This window comes from Chiroxiphia lanceolata, chromosome 22 (assembly GCF_009829145.1).
Source record: "Chiroxiphia lanceolata isolate bChiLan1 chromosome 22, bChiLan1.pri, whole genome shotgun sequence".
Classification (NCBI taxonomy): Eukaryota; Metazoa; Chordata; class Aves; order Passeriformes; family Pipridae; genus Chiroxiphia; species Chiroxiphia lanceolata.
The window spans coordinates 271,046-290,967 of record NC_045658.1 but is presented as its reverse complement, the minus strand read 5'-3'; the positions used below and the strand labels follow the sequence as shown (position 1 = coordinate 290,967).

The window sequence follows — 19,922 nt, the reverse complement described above, 5'->3', positions numbered from 1 at the left end:
TCACAGTATTTGGGAAGATGGCTAAAACACCTGTGCCCCTCTGTTAGTCATGATTCATGTAAGACACAAGTCATTGCCTTAACTCCCTGTTTCCCTCAAGAGCCATAAAGCAACACTTAAAATTCCAAATGCAGCACGTGACAAACATTACTAAAATACAAAGAGAGAGAAATTCCTCCGTCATTCACTTCTGGCTGTGTGTTTAGGGCTGAACAGCTCTATTTTGATTCTGTACTATGTATTCTCATTCTACCTGTATTTAGTTTTATGTAATTACAGAATCACAGAAACATTTAGGTTGAAAAAGCCCTCTAAGATCAAGTCCAATCATAAACTGAACACTGCAAGCCCCCTAAACCATGTCCCCATGTGCCACACGTACACATCTTTTAAATCCCTCCAGGAATGGTGACTCCACCACTCCCGTGGGCAGCCTGTGCGAGGGCTGGACAGCCCTTTCCATGAAGAAACTGTTTCTAATATCCAACCTAAACCTCCCCTGGCGCAGTTACAGGCTGAAGCACAGCAGAGCAAGAGACACACCGGGCAAAGTAACATCTGCATGTAGATCTTGGATGCTGTATGGATACAATCCAGCTCACACGTGCAGTATCCATGGATAATATCCACCAAAGCATTGACTGTGGCTTCAACATGAGTGAGACCTAAGGAGGAATAAAAGTAGGACTGAAATCAGCTCGCTCTCTATTTCAACACGGAGTGAGACACTGCAGAAGGATCTTTTGTTTGTAGACTTCACGGCACAATGTTCACACCACAAATATATTGATTTTCAATCCAGTCTGAGCCAGTCTTGTCTGTCTAATGTAATATTGTGAACTCTATGTACCACCACCAATGAATATCCTCTAACAGCACTCATGAAGCCAAATGCAGAGAAATCAATCACCAGTCCCTTTTTACTGACACAATACAAGTACTCCAGAAAAAAAGCTTTGGAGCAGAATCTGCAGCTGTACATCAGAAAGCACTCAGTGTATCATTAGCACCTTAAGCCTCCTTTGGAACAAGCCAAATTTCTCTGTTTACCAACTTAAAATAGGATCCTTCAAAAGTTTGACAACAGCAAAGGAAGAGTGGCACACCTGGCAGGCAGGCAGGGGCCAGGAAGGCATTTTTGGGTTTTGATGCATGGAGCTTCCAGAAGTGGTTCACCAGCTGGGTAATAAACGTGCAGCCCTCTCCTTCCACATGTTTCTGGACCTCTTGCCCTTCTTCACTCTCTGTACAGATTAAAAAACATGTGTCAGATATGTGCAGGGGAAAGCTTTAACGAGGGTATCATCAAGTTTATTTGAAATGGCTTTTGTTAGAGGCTCTGATGTCCTCATTACGAGGACTATCATACACCCAAGAAATGTGTCAAATACAGTCCCTGTCATAACCGAACCCAAAACCCTATGACAGCTTCAATTATGACAACAGTAAGTTAAAGAAAATTATAGACTTATCTACCTGTTTCCAGCTTTGATTCAGTGTAGTGGACCAGATTGTTGGGTCTCATAATAGCAATGGATCGAGCAGTGATGACCAGCCTCTGGAATACTTCAGGATCAAGGTCCTTTCCTTCTTTGGTTGAGGAAGTCAAATACTGAATGGCTTTGCTTAGCAGTGCTTGATCCTATAAAGTGAAAGATAACACAGGCAAAGAAAAACAACTGACTCAACAAAGCAGCTGAAGTACAAGCACAGGACAGATTCTGGGGACGTTCGGCACTCGCTACTTTAACTCTTGTCATCTAAGGACAATTTGAGTTTTGGTGAAACACAAAAGCCAGCCAGGCAGGCAGCAGGAGTTAAAGGGAAATTAGCCAGCAGGTTTATAGTTTATACTGCATGGTGAAAGGGCTTTCCAGGGCCATGCCGCACCTCAAGCATAAACGGGCAAGTGAGAGGAGCCCCAAAATCCCTGCACCTCCTTACCTTGTGGTTATGGTAGGCTGAGCGACTGGTGTGCAGGCTGGCCAAGAGGCTCTTGGTTTGCTGCTGCACGCTGGAAGGAGCTGGCATGGACAGCAGCATCGTAGCCAGTTCCTGAGCTGCAATCTTATTCTTCTCCTAAGAACAGACAAAACCCATTATTCAGTATATTTATCATGAAGGTGATGCATGAGTCTGATTCCCCAGTGTACCTGCAGCTCCCTCCCCTCCTTGCCAGTTTCTGCCTTCCTTCAGTACCCTTTCGATAGCTTCCCTTAATTTGCTGTTTGACATTTAACAGACATTTCACATGTTGACAGAAGAAAAGTCCTTTTGAGATTTATGGGCTTTCTACCCTTCTGGTTTTGTAAACGAGGTCACCCTACAGCACAAAAAGCCCACCAGCAATAAATGCAAATACCAATTGTCATTCTAAACTAGTTTCAAATGCTTTTGGCTAAGTCAACTTTCAGATCAGTGCTCTGAGCAAAACGGATGCAGCTCTGCTCCTATCAGGCCCCCGGGGCTGCAGGAGGTAAGTGCTGAGCTCGCCCCTCCTCCCCCAGCTCACAAAGCTCAAGAATGTATTCAGAAAGTTACTTGCCTTCTCGTTGACTGGTCCTACAGCAAAGCAGCTTTCCAGCGCTTCTAAAGAACTCACTACTAGCCTGAAGGGAGAAAGGAAAGCGGGCTTGAGTACAGCAACCCTTCTCTCTCCTTAGCACTTTGCTTTATGTGGGCTACAGTCATGAGTAGCTCAGAGACAGCTAACGAATGCCAAGTACAAAATCAAAGCATGATAAAACCTGCCACAGGCACCATGCATATCATTTCATTGTGTTACAGACCAGAGTTAAACCTGGCTCACGCTCACAGACAAACTTAGGACTGCTTTAATAATCCACAGCTGAAAGACAGGGGCTTTTCTCTCCCAAAGAGGATAAAACATTTCCTTACGCAGCCTGCAGCAGGGATAACTTGGATTGTCTTGACAGTCCCAATTCACCATGGCCCACAGACGTACAGATGACTGCAGATCAAGGCTGGCTATGACACATGGGAAAAAGCGGAACCGACTTTGCTAAGGGAGCAAGATTCTACTCGCTTGCTGTTTTCACACAGGTTGCTCTTTCCAATTTGGAGTTTCAGCACAAAATATTCCACAGGAAAATTAACTTGGAGTACTGGGTTTGACCCAAGTGAGAGATGCTGAGGTTCAAAGTTTGGATAGAAGGAATGCAGGCTGGTAAAACATTTGCCCCGAGGGAAAAGCTGATTTACAACTGGCAGCAAAGTGCTGAATGTCCCTGCAGCAGCACTCCGTGCCTCCAGGTAGAACTACCTGAAATGCCATCTGACACACCAGAAGGAGTAGGAAGATACAGGAAAAAGGAGGGAAGAGAGAGCATTAAAGGGAGAAATAGCACTGTAGGACTGGGTATGAGGTAGAGGGAACAACTGTCTGGTCTGGTGGTGATAAATAACAACTCCCTACCCACAGCCACCCTCTGGAAAGCTCTCAGGGAACATAAGTGGGATAAGAAGGCACAAGGAAGGAACAAAGCAGAGAGAGGAGTCTGCTGTCAAACAAGCAACAGTTATGCTGTGTACAGCAAAAATCTGCAAACCACCTGATCTTTACATTGGCTAAACCATCTGCCATGCAAATGTCACTTAGAAAACAAAAAGAAAACCCCAGTCAACAAAAGCCACACCATGTGTTCTGTCTCTCTGACACACACGCACTCGTGCAGAGAAAAGGATGGATACTAACCGGTCCAGGATGGTTAGGGACTCAGTGTCAGAACTTTGGGGGAGCAAAGAAAAAGGAAAAAAAAAAAATGTGTAAAGCTCACAGAAAAACTCCCTAGAACACATTCTAAGCAAAAGGCAAATTAAATGGAGGGATCGGGAAGCCAGGAGAGCGCTCTGCACACTCAGTCTAAGCACAGCTCTCTCTACCTGGTCAGCACACCCTGGGCTAAAGCCAAACAAAGAAAGGAGATCCAGGGCACCTGCACAGAGAAGCCAAGCATCGCTTAAAGTACCACCCAAGCTTGAATTTAAATACAGACACCAAACTTCTGGTTTGGTGCCTGACAGAAAAGCTACCTCCTGACTGCCATTAGCTGTGTCCACTCAAGAGGCCCTTTAGAAGGTAACCATACTGCATTTTGTAACACCAAATATTAAGAATATTTTTTTTGGATCTGAATTTTTAGACTATAATCCCCACTGCTCTGGAAAACACGTCTGTGTTGAGAGGGACATCTTGTGGGGATGTCACAGCAGAGGAGGGAAGGAAAGGGAAAATAACCAAGGGAAAAAACTCCCGTGAACTATTAGCCAAAATATTAAAAGATGGCTGAACAAGTCCTTCAGCTGGAGCTAATTGCCACTTCCAGCTCTGACCCTTTACCTGAGAATTTCAGTCAGAAAAAATTAACCACCATTTCCTCGCAGTTGAGCAGCATATCCCTTAAAATGCTCAGTTTTCAGCAGTGCTAGTTCCCCCTTGCTCTGTTTCCCTCCTGTCCTTGCTGCTTGCCAGGCTTTCTACAACTCTTATGCACGGACTGTATAAGCTCAGAGGAAGAACATGGGATGAACATAAAACAGAACACAAGTTTTATTTCTTGTACTAAATATATGTCCTGGTTGCCCTTGGGGTTTGGCTCTCAGTAGGGATATTGAGGAGAAAAAACCCAACACTTTCTCCAGCACAACAGCTCAGTCTGAGACACATGGGCCACAAGATAAGTTGGTGGGAACCACAAGCCTAAAGCAGGGTCACACACAAAGCCCTCCTCAAAACTGAGCTTAACTTCAGAGGCCTGACTTTTGTGAGCTCTAGAGAATGAAAAGGGCCAGCTTGAAATGAAAGAATGTACCAAGGCAATAGAAATCTTTTAGCTCCCCCAAGGCTGCTGAAACAAATGAACTTGGCAACGCAAAGCAGGCACACAGATCTATGCATCTACTCCACCAGAGGAATCAAGAGTGAGCACAAACCCTCCTTACAAGATAATCATTGACTTTTCAGTTGTTGCTTTGTAAGACAGTGAGAACAATTTTACTAATTCTCTTCAGTTTTCCCAGTTAAGCACACAAGTGCACCTAAGTCCCCTCCAGAGCAACCACGCATTTTCAAGGAGAAAGAAAGGAAAGACTGTGGAAATACCTCTCCAGGACAGTCCCACTGGCAGCAGCAGGGGCAGCTGACTCTGTGTCTCCAGTGCTATTCCCTTGATTCAGGTTTGGGGGACAAACATTGCTCACTGAAGCAGATGGGAAGTCCTCGGGGGGCTCATCAGGCCATCCAAACTGTTCTTTGGTTTTGCCATAAATTTTTATGGAATCCATCATGGTGACGCCAGCAGGATCCACAGAAGCCCCAACTGCAGTGATGAGAGAAATTTCTTAAAAACTAATAGAGCCACTGCTTTTGAATACAAACAAGCCTCCTCTCAATGTCAGGACAGCGATTACACTGTGTCATTAAAACACAGCCACTCACAGAGTCATCTCCTTTCCAAGGTCATTTTCCTTCTCTATTGCCTCAAAACAAAATTATCGAGCTGAGCTGCCGAACATTCATTCACTGCAGCAAGAAACTGGGCCATAAATAAAGTTATTAAGTGTTCAGGGCTCACCCCTCAAACTGTTTTTGTAGTCAAGTCAAACAGATTGTGGAAATTCCCTACTGTGAGGTGAAGTAGGACAGTTTCAACCCACCCAAACAAAACCATCAGTGAAGTCAAACAAAGACTTACTGAAGACGGTGAGTTTTTTGTCAGCCTGCAAGGCTTCCTCCCGGGTGAAGGGGAAGTCAAACCAACGGGCCCTGGTCATGTTGAGCTGCATGGTGCGGCCAAAGATCTCCAGGTAGGAGGGAGCTCGTTCTATGGCCTGGGTGCCGATCTGGATCCGCATGCCCGTCATCACCATTGTGCTGTTATTGTTTGTCACTTCGATGGTGAAACCCCCAGGCTGCAGAAGACAAATCACAGCTCAAAAATTCACTCTTAAGCCAAGAATCTGATTCTGTACAGAGATGTCTCCACCTTTTCCTAATTACAGGATTTGCACAGGTTCATTTGAACAAAGCAGACTCCTAAGACACAGCATGCTGTCAATATGAGCAATGATGTCACCCAAGAAGCCCAAAAGAATCCCCGAATCGCCCCACTTACCTTTGTGTTGGCCACGTACATGCCCGTGGAATTGAGGCGGTGCTTTATCTGCTGAGCATTGTACACCTGCAGCAGGTCATTGCCTCCAAACTCCACATCTGTGAGCTGCTGGTTGTGTTCAAAGAAGTCAATGGGGAAGTTCACTTGGCTGGATGTGCGAGTTGCTGGAAGGGAAAAGAGAGGGTCCTGATGAAATACATTCTAAACTGGCAGAGATGTGGTAAAAGAGCTGCAGAAGGAACCTGCCTCCTTCGCAGATGTCTGTACATATTTTTATGTATATTTACGGAAACATTTCACCCAGACTTAGCCAGTCCTTAGCCCTTGGGTTAACTGGTAATTGTCAGAAGTGAATGTTTCAAGTATCTGGATGATGCTGATCAATCTTTGCACCTCCATTTGTTACAGCTTGTGTGAGGAGCCCCTTACTGATGGCAGCTGCCTTGCGCTTGCGGACGGGCTTCATGATGCTGATGACGCTGCTGGGCTGGAGCGAGGGCTGGAGCCAGTACGAGGTGTTCTCCACGTTGGCCATGTAGATCCTCAGGCTGCCATCCTCACACAGCAGGATCATGGTGGTCCTCTGCTGCTCGTTGCAGGCTGTGTGACGGATGGCCACCATGTCCTGGATCTGCAAGGCAAGGCAAGGACTTGGCAACTGCTGCTTGAAGGAAAACTCTTTGCATTAGAGATCTGGTTGATGGAACAACAAGAAAACATATTTTAAGGGCCAAAACCACAGGGGAATTCTGCCTAACCTTTGCTTTGGCTGGCAAGGTTTTAATCTCCTGGATGAGGAAAGTGTCTGGCTTCACCATCACCACCAGCGGGACACCTGTGGTTTGCTGAACACAACACACCAAGCCAGGATGGTTCATCACCTCTGACCACTGACACAGGGCTGGAGAAGTCTTACTCCCACCATTAGAACTGCAAGAGATGAAGGGCACAGTGACATTAATTTAACAAGCAGCACAAGCGAAAACACACAAAACACAACATTCAAACCACTTAAAGCTCCATCCTCAGCAGGAATTCAAGCATTCCAATTCACAGTCTGATCCCTACCCTGCAAACCTGAGGAAAAACACTTGGCAACATTTTATGTCCCAAACCAAGGAGGCAATTCTAAAATGGCTTTCAGCAATGTTTTTATATGAACAGATGAACAGTTACGCATTGCAACATACCCAGCAGCACTAAGCAAAGGCCAAACCAGGAGAATCTGTGTGACTGCTCACTGGAAAAAATAAAAATAGAGCTGCAAAAAGACTAAGCCAAGCTTGACTGGGGCTTGGGAGCTCTTGGAACGACCCTTCTACAGAGCCTGCTCATGACAGTGGCTTTGTGTCAGGCTAGTAAAGAGTCTGTGGCCTAAGTGCCCAGCTCTGTCAGGAAACATGACAGAACAGCTTTTTCTTGCCACATTAATAGCAAAAGAGATTGGTTTCCCTCAAGGGAGTCTGAAAATAAGCCTTAATATGCACAGTGCACAAGGTCCACAGCAGTACTGGTGGCAAAAGGAAACAAAGGCTTCCTGCTTTGCAGCCTCGGTGAGGGGGGGTAATCCCATCAGTTCCAGTGGCTACACCAGGAGCAGTTCCACACTGTGCAGCACAATGGCTCTGCAGCCACCTTCCTGCTGGGAAATCCTAGTGGGAAGACAAAATGCAGACATGCCCCACCGCTGAAACACCGAGTTCTTGTTTCAAACCATCCCGCAACTAGAATATCCCAAGTTGGAAGGGACTCAAAAGCATCATCAAAGTCCATTAGGGCAGAAGCACCATGAAAAGTAGCAGGAAATCATCAGTCAGAAAGAGGATCTTCAGCACAAGCTTTGGCTATTCAGAGCTGGGATGCTGATGAGTGATATTTATTAATAATAAACAGAAATAAACACTTCAGGGGAGACTTCCACGTGAGCCTCACCTCTTGATGTTGATTGGGAATAGCCTCTGCACTTCCAGGCTGGCCCTGCTGATGGTGGCTGCAAAGGATTTGCCTTGACAGTAACTGAAGAACAACATCTGCAGCACATGGGAGTAATACACTGACACCCCCCCTCCTGCCACCTGGCCATTGCTGTCCTGTGGGATCAAGAGAAATGACAACATTTAACATAAACTCACATACCGTAAAACACCATCAGGCTTTTAAATTTATGATGGAATTATTCCCAAGGCCTCCCCTCCTCCCTACCAGCGAGAGAACACAGCCCTAAACGACAATTTTCTAAACGGAACTGCTGGGTGAACTCATCCATCAGACACTTCAAAGGCTTTGGAAAGGGATGCTGAGCCTGCACACCCGTAGGCTGTAGGTAACACCCTCAGCTGGGAGCCTGAACGCCATGTGACAGTCTCACACGGAGCACTCCCCTTGTTCCCAACACATAAAAGATCTTCCTGAGGGCTGTCTTCTCATCTTTTTCAGTTTTGAAACACGCTGGGGTAAAAACACTGGACAGATTTTACAAGTCACCCCCAAGACCAGAAACAAAGGCTCACTGCAGCTCTGCAGCCCCAGCAGTGGTGATTTATCCATTCTGTTCCTGCACCTTTGGAGTGCCTCGCTCCGAGAACTGCACTGCTCTGCAGCCATCTCCCTGCTGAGAAATCCTGCTGGGCATGACTTCAGAGCCAGCCATGGAAAACATGCTCCATTTTCTAGATGAAAGGATCAAGGGGTTTAATTTTCACCCCCACCCCCTTTCACTGCAAGGATATTTCTCTCTCTAAAGGAATGAGCAAGCTCCTTGATCTAGATAAGGGGGTTCAAAAGAAGGAAAAAAGAAAAGGAAACTTCTGCCTTCAAATATAAGATGCAGAAAAAACAGAGAGAAAGGGAAGTCACCAGCACCTTCAGGTCCTCGTGGTTGACTTCCAGCACATTGGTGACATAGAATGGCCCATGCTGGGCACTGCTGGCCTCCTCCATGAGCTGTGTATAGATGTACCCAGCTGAGGACATGATCACTATGATGTTCTTCCCTTCCTCGTTGAAAAGAAAAGTGACATCCCTGATTTTGGAACTTGGTAGGAGGAAGTAGAAAGTTGGACTCAAGGCATCTACAGAGAGATCATAAATCTGTGGAAAGAACCAAGAAAATAATTACTATGACACAGAAGAATTAAGGCAATAATCAACTACCACAATACAAAACAAGACAAGACCTGAGACAAGGGAATCCTTTTAGATGTTATAGTTAATTGTTCTACTCTTTGGATTCTTTAGTTTTGTTTTTTCTTGCAACAACAATAGCCAAATTTATATTTCCAATTTATTTCTAACTAAGAATATTATCACATTCTTCTACATGCAACTCCACAAGGATCCAGGCTCTGATGTATGAAAGTAGATATATCATCAACAGCTTATGAGCAGACATACCTTCACAAAGTCTGCAGTCACAATGGCAAGCTCTGTTTGAGATCCTGGCAGCCACACAGCTTTGATGATGAAATTCCCAGTGGCTAGTTGGGGATGAAGTACCAAATGATCAGAGACTGATCCAGAGCTGCTGAATGTTAATACATGGCAGTCCTGGAGTAATGAAAAAAATTGGTCAAATATTAGAACTAAGCATTTTATAAACATCTGAAGCCAAGAATGGAGTTAAAAGTCAGCATTTCTCTTATGCCAATAATGATTCAGAGAGTGAGAATCTAAAATTACTGCATTAAAGATAAATTACGTGATCGTTTGTAAAGAAAACACAAAACCAAAACCACAGAGTGCAGCTGTTTCTCAGCTAAATAACAAATCTGTGGATTCTGCACTGGGAAAGCTAAATCTAAATTTGGGAGAATACAAAAAAGAGGAGTCCTTGCCTAGTTGTTACAGACTAGTTTTAGCACACTAAGTCTGACATGACTAAACCTTGGCTCTTGTCTTACGTAAAACTGGCCTAAATACAATAAAAAGTACTATTTCAAGGCACTGTCTCATTTATCATATTATTCATACAGCTCCTGCTTCTTCTGCTTCCTCTGTCGAGTAGGAAAGTGATTCAGGAGCTAAATTAGTGACAGAACTTTGGAGCCAGCTCTGTGCCAGCTCCTCAGAGAAAAGAAACACAGCTGGTTTTGAGCTGATGTTTCCAGCTGCCTGGGAAAGGGTTCAGGAGGCACTTACTTTCAGTCCACACACAGCCAGATAGTCCTCCTTGCAGGGATTCCCAGTGAGGCTCAGGACAGTGAAGGGAACGGGGGCGGACGCCAGGCGGGTGAGGGTCAGTTTTCTTTTGCTGGAGTCAGCTTGTTTCAGCAATGCTGAGAGCTGAAGGACTGTGATCTGCACCACAAAATGAACTGTTATCCAGTTATAACTGAGGGGAATAAGGCACTTCAATTCCAGCTCTATGAACGTGTCCCCACATTTACAGAATCAGAATCACAGAATCAAGGCTGCAAGAGACCTTCACAATCATTGAGTCCAACTGCCACCCAACACCACCCTGATCACTCCCCAACCACATCACCAAGTGCCATATCCAGACACCTCCTGAACACTTCCAGAGACAGTGACTCCACTACCTCCCTGGGGAACTTATTCCAATGCCTGACCACTCTTGCAGTGACTTTTTTTTTCTAATATCTAATTTGAACCTCCCCTTGGCACAGCTTAAGGCCTTTTCCCTCTCATTCTTTCACTTAAGACAAGGCAGAAAAGATGAGCCCCCACCTCATTCCAGTCTCCTTCTAGGTAGTTGTAGTGAGTTGTTCTCACTGTTTCTACTGCAAGAACTCTTTTCCCTGAAGAGTTTTTTCTAAGAGAGGCTTCCCTAAGCTGTGCAATACTACACAGAAGATCTAGCTCTCCAGAGAGGCAGAATAAATCACATTCTGCCTGTTGTTCAGCGCTGTTCCATTTTCCCTCAGAATGTAGCATTCCCTGCAGAGCTGGAGAGCTCACCTTGCCCTTCTCGTGGCTCACAGCCAGGTGCTGGCGCCGGCCGTGCGGGGAGGACAGCACACACATGGCCACGCGCCGCAGCACGTGGGCGCTGATCAGCTGCCGGATCGTCTGGCCCTGGTCCCCGCTGTAGTTCATGCGCACATTCTCAAAAGCACCTTCTTGAGAGCCGAGAGTTGGCACCTGAGTCAGTAAAAGCATCCAAAGTAAACCACTTGGAATTGCCCCATAAAAAGTGACCCTCCTCCCCTCATAATCTAATCACTCCTTTAGTCTCACCATCAACTGGTCTGTCATTTCTACTGACTTGTCCAAAGTATGGAGCTCATTGAGAGCTTGCTGGGCACGGCTGCTGCTCCCCATGGCTGAAGCTTGCTGGAAGTTGATCTGGATGGCATCCATCAGGAAATTCAGCATCTCTAGCACCAAAGGTGCAAAGGAGAAGTTGGCCTACAAGAAAGAGATAAGTGAAGAACAAAATGCTCCTATGGGAGCCTTCATAACAGCTACACATCAACCACTTTTTAAAGCCTGACACCCTTTTTATGACTCCTCTTATCATAAAAATCAAACAACTTGGCTGATAACCAACACATTCTGCCTAAGATCCTCACCATAAATGATCTTTGTTTAACAGATAATCATACCTGGGACTGCAGCTCCTCTCGACAGCCCTCAACGTTTCTGCACAGGCTGCTCTTCTTGGGTTTTTCTTCGTCAGGGCCCTTCCCCTCACTGATGGTGACCTTGGCTTTCTCAGCAGGAGAGGTGCTGGCGTGGCGAATGACACTCTCAGGCACCCTGGGTTCACTCTGGAAGGCGGATTCTTTCATGGTAGAACTCATCCCACTGCTGGGGGTTCTCTTCACCAAAGCCTGGGAATGACACAGGAATGCTAAGAGCCTAAACCAGACTCAGTTTGACTACTAATGAAATGAATACAGACTGTAATAGCAGCAAGATTAATGTAATTTTAAAGAAATAGAGTGCAAATCTCTTAAGACTGCAATTCTAAAGATATAACAAAACAGCATCCTACATGTCACTCCACTCAAGTATTAAAAAGCCTCCATAATTAAGATATAGTTATTTTGTTTGCTGCTAGTGGAAAACATGGGAAAAGGTGTTGATTGCTGTGTAGCGAATTCTGTAAAGGTAGGTGGAATCCCAAGAGTCACTGGGACAGAGATTTGCCAGTGCTCTTATTCAGTGCAAAAACATTAATTTCCAGGCAAGCTGTAAATTCTGAAGGTTCATTATAAAACAAATACCTTCAAGTCTTATGACTCTTACACACTCATACCCTGACATAACTTATTGCAGAACAGAAAACTGCAAAAGACTTTAAAAGCTGAGGACATGAAAACACTTTACCAGGCAGCTGCCATCTTCCTTGGCTCCACAGTCACAGAAGAACGACCCATATTTGGCGTAAGAAATCTCATGATCCTTGTGACAAACTTTAGCACAAACTGTGCAAACACCAACCCCATCAACCATCTTGCAAGTGTGACAGTGGTACCTGCCCAAAATAAGCCAGGTGAGTTATGAAAGACAGTGCTTGAGGTTCACAAACCACATTGGTTTCCTTCTCAATGGCCAGGAATATCAGGTTGAAATTCTGAACACAAATTTCAGACCCTTACCAATGTTGATTCATGAATTCTTTCTGTGTGATGGTGAAGGTACAGAGTTTATTACAGAGAGAATCTTCATCCTATAGAGAAGAAAATTGTTTCAAAAAGGCGCTGCAACTGCAGCTGCAGTAAAGTACATGGTACAGAATAAAGTCCTCAGACACCAAATGTGCATTTTAAGAATAGCAACACTGAGCTAAGAGAAGGCAGTTGGTATCAAACCACATGAAAAAGAGGGTGACACATTATAATAACATGAAAGGGTTAACAAGAAAAAGAAACAGTAACAAAAATGTTGGTACAACAAAATTAAAACAATGCATTATAACAGCTTTTCTTCCCTAGCCAACAGCACTTCAAAGTCTTATCTAAGCTGCTTGTTGACATATATATAAAACTGACAAACCAACCAGGTTTGTAGGAAGAAACCCATCTCACTCCATTTCTTCCTTTTTCTATTAAAAAAAAAAAATTTAACTTTAGTTGACATGGCAAAGTCAACGGATCTAGGCATGAATTACAGATATTCTCTTCCAGACCTGACAAGTAGGTCACATTAGGAATAAACAACAAAATCTTAATTCATAACCTGAGTAATTCTGATTTGGAAGCAAAATAAACCTTCAGCTCCTTTGCAGCACTAACTGTGAGTGTTGCCTACCGAATCCTCAGCCTGGGAGTCCTCCTCCTCCACTGCCAACTCTTCCACCCAGTCGGAGTCCACCTCGATGGCCCGTTCCTCCCCATCCACGGACAGGTGACTGGGCCCCTGGCCACTGCTCTGGCTCAGGGCGTTGGTGACGTCGGCCAGGTAAGAGACAATGTGGCAGGTGCACTCCAGGATAGTCACATGCTGGAAAGCACAAAAGGACAGGCACTGCTCACATCCCATAATAGCAGCTACGGAGCAAGAAAATTGAACAAGTGCCCCTGACCAAATTGTTTTAACTCCCACTATGAACCCAACAGGACAGGTGAACAGCTCCTGCCTGGGATTTATTCCTGCAAATTAAACGATGATCATGTCTTACCTTCCCTTGCATGACATTGGCATTCATTTTTTCTACCACATTCTTTTGAGACAGGTATTTCTTGCTGTAACACAAAACAGTGGAAATTAATAGAATCACAGAATCCCAGAGTGGTTTGGGGTGGAAGGAACCTTAAAGCTCATCTCATTCCACCCCCTGCCATGGGCAAGGACACCTTCCACTATCCCAGGTTGTTCCAAGCCCCATCCAACCTGGTCTTGGACACTTCCAGGAATAGGGAGTCCACAACCTCTCATTACAGGTAATAGCTGTTGGGAAGTATAAACTCAGTCCTGACCAACAGTTTCAAGCATTCCATTTGCTTTACGTTAACAGCAGGGAATGTATAAATGCAGTAATTAAACCATCCAGAGTGGAAAAGAAAGACAATGGGAGGGGAATCAGATCAGATACTTTATATTCCAAACGACAAACTAAAAAATAACTGAATATCAGCATACACGAACTTCTGTCCCCATATCACCAGTCAAAAAATTTAACAAAATCAGTCTAAGTGGTGCAAATAAACAAAGAACAGTATCCCGTTTACTCTTACCATCTGCTCAGCCAATCCACAGCAGCACCATGAAGCTGGAGGTGTCCTGCACCTTGTCCTGCACTGGCCAAAGTTGCCATCACGACCATCAGTTCAGGAAAGCCTGTGCCATCACCATTGGCCAACATCTCTGTTGCCATTGGTATCAGAGTACTCAGCAGAACAGTGCACACACCTTCTCCCACTTGGCTGAGCAAAAAGAAGAGAGTTTCAGAGAGGTACTATAAAGACACCACCAGCAACTCACACCTCTGGAGGAGGAAGGAAATGACCAGCACACAAAAGGCTGTGCTTTACCTGTTTTCCCGAACGATGTAAGTTGTCAGGAGCTGCAGGAGCTGCCTGTTCTCCTGCACAATGTCCAGCTGGTCTGAGTCTTTAGGTGGGGACATGGTCATCCTGGTCAGCCAGGCCTGGAGTCGGACAGGCTCCACACAGGCCAGCTGAGCCAAAGAGCCACAGAGTCGCAGCAGGCTGGGGTTGGGGCTCTTCTCAGCTGGGGGGGGAAGTTACTGTGAGTGACAGATCTACAGTGAATGTGTGGCTTTTCATTATAAGTGTGAAGCTGTGACCCCACTCCCTCCCACAGCTTTCCTTTCAAGCATCTTCATGTCTCAGCCTAATACAAGAATAGTATAAAGTGGACAAAGGCAGGACAGGAGAGACCCAACCATCACTTACTCAGCTGGAAGAGCTTGGTGAAGAATTTCAGCACCCTGTTACAGAATTTGGCTGAGAGGTTCTCATTGGCTGTTGCCATCATGATCTGCACCAGTTCTCCACTATACAGAGGGGGAAATAAATCAGCTTTGTAAAAGATGACCCATTCCCTTTTTTTCCACTTGCTTCACTTCTCTCTGCCCTCACGTTTCAGACTGGCAACATTTTGTATTAATATTGCTCAGCAGCCAATTGCTGAAATTGCTTTCAGTCAAACAGCAAACTCAGACTAAAACTCATGAATCTCATGGGCTCCTCAGTAGCATTTCAGTATTCTCACATATCAGGTCACAAAAGGGCCTAAACTTGTTTCCAAACCCAAAAGGCAAGATTTTCTTGCCTATTTTTCCCTTCCATCTTTACAAAGCAGAGCCACCATACTGCTTCCATTTTGAACTGTTGAACAAGTAGAGAGAAAAAACAGACAATGGTTTGCTTTCTAATAGAGAAAACCTTTCCTCTGAATATGAGTTCACCCTCATACTCAGAACACTCTTGTTGTGCTGTGCTGTTTCCAGTACAGTTTGTCTTCATAATCTTAAATCAGGCCAACACCCCACTCATACTCTTAAAATTACCAACCTGCTATCCCAAGGAAGCACTGGGAGAACTTGGCATTTTGCAGCTTGGTCTGTAAATTCCTTATGGACCAGCATCTCTCAAAAAACTCCTTTGACAGATCATCTTGCACTAATGACCGCTATAGGGACTCACTGACTATTTCCTTTGGAGCGACAAAGACCCAGATCCTCTGCCTGCCCCTGCCCCAAGTTTTTTCCCACTCTCCTGCACTGCTCAAAGGAGATCCTGTCTTTACACAGCCCATATTTTCCTGCACAATGACATCAACATCACTTCAGAGTCTACAGTGACAAGCAAACAGAAAAAGGATGAGAAATAGAGTTCTTGGGCTACAACTCTCATGGTGACTTCACCTTTCTGAAAAGAATTCTTCCATGGCTTTTCGGGCCTGGCTGCTCTCCAGCTGCTTCTCCAGATGCTGCAAACATTCCTCCAAGATGGACTCATCCAGACCACTAAGGATTAAAAGAGGAATATATAAGGATCAAACACATGAGGGTCAAATAGGAATATATAGGAGCCATTTCAACAATTTCAACAGCTCTGAGAGTCAAGAAGTGATCTATTTTGCTAATACAATTCCAAAAACTTTCCACCAATTGAAAACAGCTCTTCATGAGACAGGAGAAAAACAACTAATGAACACCAGACAGAAACACCAACAAACCCAACAAATGTTCAGCAAAAAAGCATCACATAATGCTGTAAGGCAAGTTACAGTCAGAAACCCAGAATAATCCAGACCTTTCTGACACCTCAAATTCCTATAAACAGCTGCTGTTTGTACACTTTAAGTCTATTTTAGTGTTACTCCTCCTCATTCTCCCCTGTGCTTATCCTCACTCCACAAATACTCTGCAAGTAAAATCCCATCACATTTATACTCTGTACCAGGTCAGTAGATCTCCCTCTGACCTCCCATCCAGAGAGGATCAGTGTTAAAAAAGATGCAACATCATCATGTCTAAAGGTTTTATGTTTCAGATGGCTAGAATCAACATCTGCACAGGAAGTTCATTCCCTCTGTACAAAGAGGAAGGGGTGGGAAGCCCAAATCTGGGTAGTTAGCTGTGATAAAGCAAGGATTAGCCATCCTTACACACAGCAAGAAAAAGGGAATATAACGTGAGTTAGGCTGGCATCTTCACTTTTGATTTCATGCTTGTATTTACAGAATTTTCTATCTTTTTAAATAAAAAAACATCCAGATACACACATGCTTCATCCAGAGTTACAGGAGATGATGAAAATCCACCCTGCCTCAATGGTTCCTGGTAACATGAATAAAATATCTTGTATTTTTAGTCTACAAGTATAAAAGTCTTCCACAGATAAAAATAAACTGATTTTCTGCCTTTCTGTTGTGCTCAGCACCAGCACTGCTGTTTAAATCCGCTGTAGCCAATCTTTGTACACAGCTTTGGGGGAGAAGGACAAGCCCAGCCTGTTACCTGTTTGGATCAGAGTGATTGGCCAGGATGTTGTAGCATCCTGTGATCAACTTCTCATAAACACGTGCCAGGAATTCATCTGACTCTGCAGGGCCCAAGATCCTCTCCAGGGAGTTGCTGCTGATTTCTGCCACACTCTCTGTGCTGGTCTCCAGAAGGAGAGGCAGTAGGGAATGAATTACTTGGGGTGGGTTCAGATCATCTGACCAGCTTGAAAACAAAAGCAAACAAGTTAATTCTCTGCATGACCTATTAGAGAACATCCCTATTGGAAATCAGAAGTCACACAAGCGAGGCACAAATCTGGATGGAAATCAGTGATAAAACTTTTTTTAGAAAGCTGGGATAAATACACTGACGCAGCCTCATTTAGAAAACTCTGCATGTTACTTTTGCATACACACAGTTACAACATTTTCCTAGACAGACTACACTCTCACACAGTGTGGCTTTTGGGTTTGTCTGCAGTGTCAACAACTACTTCTTGATTTCAGTGTATTTTAAAGTGAGTCCCTGGAAAAAGAAATGCATTTCATTCTTTTTTTATGCTTTTAAAACATCACAAAACTGAATTATAACAAAGAACAAATCAATTAATTAGATCTATATTGTCTCAGTTTATAGTCCAGTTTCTTCAAGTCCATATTTGACAAAAAAAGAAATAAGGGTTTCTCTGAGGGGGTCGGACTTTTGAAGAGATGAGATGAAGACAGAAAGACTGCCTTTATTCACGTAGAATTTAGAACTGCAAACTGAAAGGTCTAGTTCAAAATACAGCACCAGGTCAGTGAGTTCCACCCTGATGAAGTCAGCCATTGAGGACAGCAGACAGACCCACAGTGTCTGTAACATATAATGTATGGAAAATCCATCACTTACACAATGAGATCCCCGGTGAGCCTGACCAGGGACAGCAGGGTGTGCTTCAGGGAAGCTGCCAGAGGTAAGGTTTGGCTGCAGAGGGTGCCCAGGTGGGCAGCCTGGACAGCACTGATGTAGCTTTCCGCAGGAATCGTGTCATTGGCAAAGGCATTGCGCTGGGGAGGGACACACACACATCAGAACCACCCACCTCCAACACAGTGACACCCTGCCAACCATGCCCAGAGATTCTGGGGGTTAAGGGCACACCAGATCAATCCTCCAGGCTGGACTCACCCATGAGCCAATGTTTGGAAACTCATTGGTGTGAATGTTGTTCCACGACTCACACAGAGTCTGCACAGTTGAAGGCAAGTTCTGAACAAGTGCTGGCCCTGCAGGTAACACAGAATCATCAGGATCTGAGTAACTTCACGGGTCCTGTTGAAACCCAGAATGCTTTTACAATACTCTTTAAATCAGATAATTATTTAAGACACAACTGTAGCCAAACTGAGCTGTAATTCTGCTGAGGGCTAGTTTCAAGCTTTTCTACAAGTCAAAATTATCCCTACATTTGCAAGAGCTTCTCTGCTTCTTTCACTTTATTAAAACAATAGGAAACAGGGTAAAAATACCAATTCACAGCAGTCTTCAACACAGCAACTTTTCATAATTCCCCTTATTATTCCATGCCACCAGCTCCAATATGGTTATAAAAGCATTTCAACAATCCAGACAAGCCCACAAGACAGTTACTCTTTCAAGTTTTGCCCAGCTTTTTCAGTTTTTAGGATACCAAAAGGAGACTTCCAGTGTGCTGCTGGCAGGATAACTCCCTCATTTGAACAGAGTGGTGAAGAACACATGAGCCAGCACAGAGCTTTGAAATGGAATGTTGGCAGCATTGTAGAAAGCTTCACCTTTACAGAGAAGGCACAGTGAGCTCTCCAGCACCCTCACCTAGAGTGTTGGACTTGCAGCGGCTGGACCCGATGGCCAGGACAGCAGCATAACCCTGGAGCTTCTCCTCAGAGGGTTTGTTGTCCGTGGAGCCCTCTTCAGACAGGCTCCGGAGCAAGTAAGATCTGTGTTCAGGATGGAAAGGATTTACTTCAGGATTCAGCTCTGCATTTCTGAACTACATCTGTCAATACAGTGACAGATAAACAGCAAACTTTTGAAGCTCTGCCCCATACTTCATCTTGTACCACAAAGGGAGTTGTGGGCTTTTATCCCCTCCAAGCTACTTATGAGGAGAAGTGCCCATTCCAAAGAAAAAGTTGATTTACTTTTGCTTTCTTCTACACAGGTTTCTAACGAGAGTTTACAAGACTTCAGACTCTTAATGTAAGAATTAACCCCCCTCTCCTTCTTGATGGTCTGACAGCCTCAATATTATTCCACAGGAATAACCTTAAGCAGCACTATCCTACAGAGTGGTTTTATCTTTTGAGGAAAAGCTGGTTTTGCAAATTTGCAAGGAAGCCTTGGAAGATCAGACAAGGTGGTTTCTTAGAAACAACAACTTCTATACATGGTTTGAAAAGCTACTTTTTATTCTTCTTTTAAAACAATGGACATTCTAGAGGACATAAAGTAATTACACTGGACTATAAAAAAACTCAGGCACCCCTAAGAAAACAACACACAAAACGCAAAGAAAGCAAAATGCACTGCAGGGAATTGCGCTCCTCCTGGAGATCCCAAGGACTGTACCTGGTAAACGTAGCATAGGTGTCAATGAGCTGCAGAGTAGCAGGAAGGAGGTTCTTGGTTATCTCTGAGGATTTGTGGGGATCAGTTTCTGCAGCTAACTTGGAAAAGTGCTCATCTAGAGAAACCTGAATCTTGGAAATTGCAGCATCAAGGGTGTAAATGGATTGTAAACTGGGAACTTCGTGCAGCTGGAGAATAGTTGTGCAGTCAACAGCACAGAAAGAAGATATCTGCAAATACAATGGGAAGCACCAGTAAGTGCGAATCATTCCACAAAAACAAGTTCCATGTGCATGGATGCATTCCCACCATCT

At 44.5% G+C, this 19,922-nt stretch overlaps 1 protein-coding gene across 6 annotated transcripts in view; it reads right to left on the bottom strand.

The window, feature by feature from the left end:
* The window catches only part of UBR4 (ubiquitin protein ligase E3 component n-recognin 4), an 80,489-nt gene that overhangs the window by 44,150 nt on the left and 16,417 nt on the right, over positions 1-19,922 (bottom strand). For 4 of the 6 annotated variants that reach the window (XR_004360620.1, XM_032708756.1, XM_032708757.1 and 1 more), the window contains exons 25-55: positions 19,609-19,838; positions 18,853-18,977; positions 18,187-18,284; positions 17,908-18,065; positions 17,029-17,238; positions 15,931-16,032; positions 14,957-15,057; positions 14,573-14,771; positions 14,276-14,464; positions 13,720-13,783; positions 13,350-13,541; positions 12,698-12,768; positions 12,426-12,573; positions 11,699-11,926; positions 11,331-11,501; positions 11,052-11,234; positions 10,272-10,430; positions 9,528-9,680; positions 8,997-9,224; positions 8,067-8,224; positions 6,893-7,064; positions 6,564-6,765; positions 6,135-6,298; positions 5,715-5,931; positions 5,123-5,339; positions 3,716-3,748; positions 2,546-2,609; positions 1,945-2,079; positions 1,477-1,642; positions 1,107-1,244; positions 544-665 (exon numbers count right to left, since the gene is read on the bottom strand). Coding sequence is in view for 5 of the 6 variants with exons in the window: in XM_032708756.1 (XP_032564647.1) it covers positions 544-665; positions 1,107-1,244; positions 1,477-1,642; positions 1,945-2,079; positions 2,546-2,609; positions 3,716-3,748; positions 5,123-5,339; positions 5,715-5,931; positions 6,135-6,298; positions 6,564-6,765; positions 6,893-7,064; positions 8,067-8,224; positions 8,997-9,224; positions 9,528-9,680; positions 10,272-10,430; positions 11,052-11,234; positions 11,331-11,501; positions 11,699-11,926; positions 12,426-12,573; positions 12,698-12,768; positions 13,350-13,541; positions 13,720-13,783; positions 14,276-14,464; positions 14,573-14,771; positions 14,957-15,057; positions 15,931-16,032; positions 17,029-17,238; positions 17,908-18,065; positions 18,187-18,284; positions 18,853-18,977; positions 19,609-19,838 (4,797 nt within the window). In the remaining variant the exon portion in view is untranslated. The remainder of the gene's footprint in view (positions 1-543; positions 666-1,106; positions 1,245-1,476; positions 1,643-1,944; positions 2,080-2,545; positions 2,610-3,715; positions 3,749-5,122; positions 5,340-5,714; positions 5,932-6,134; positions 6,299-6,563; positions 6,766-6,892; positions 7,065-8,066; positions 8,225-8,996; positions 9,225-9,527; positions 9,681-10,271; positions 10,431-11,051; positions 11,235-11,330; positions 11,502-11,698; positions 11,927-12,425; positions 12,574-12,697; positions 12,769-13,349; positions 13,542-13,719; positions 13,784-14,275; positions 14,465-14,572; positions 14,772-14,956; positions 15,058-15,930; positions 16,033-17,028; positions 17,239-17,907; positions 18,066-18,186; positions 18,285-18,852; positions 18,978-19,608; positions 19,839-19,922) is intronic. The other 2 variants (XM_032708759.1, XM_032708760.1) reach the window with 1 other exon arrangement.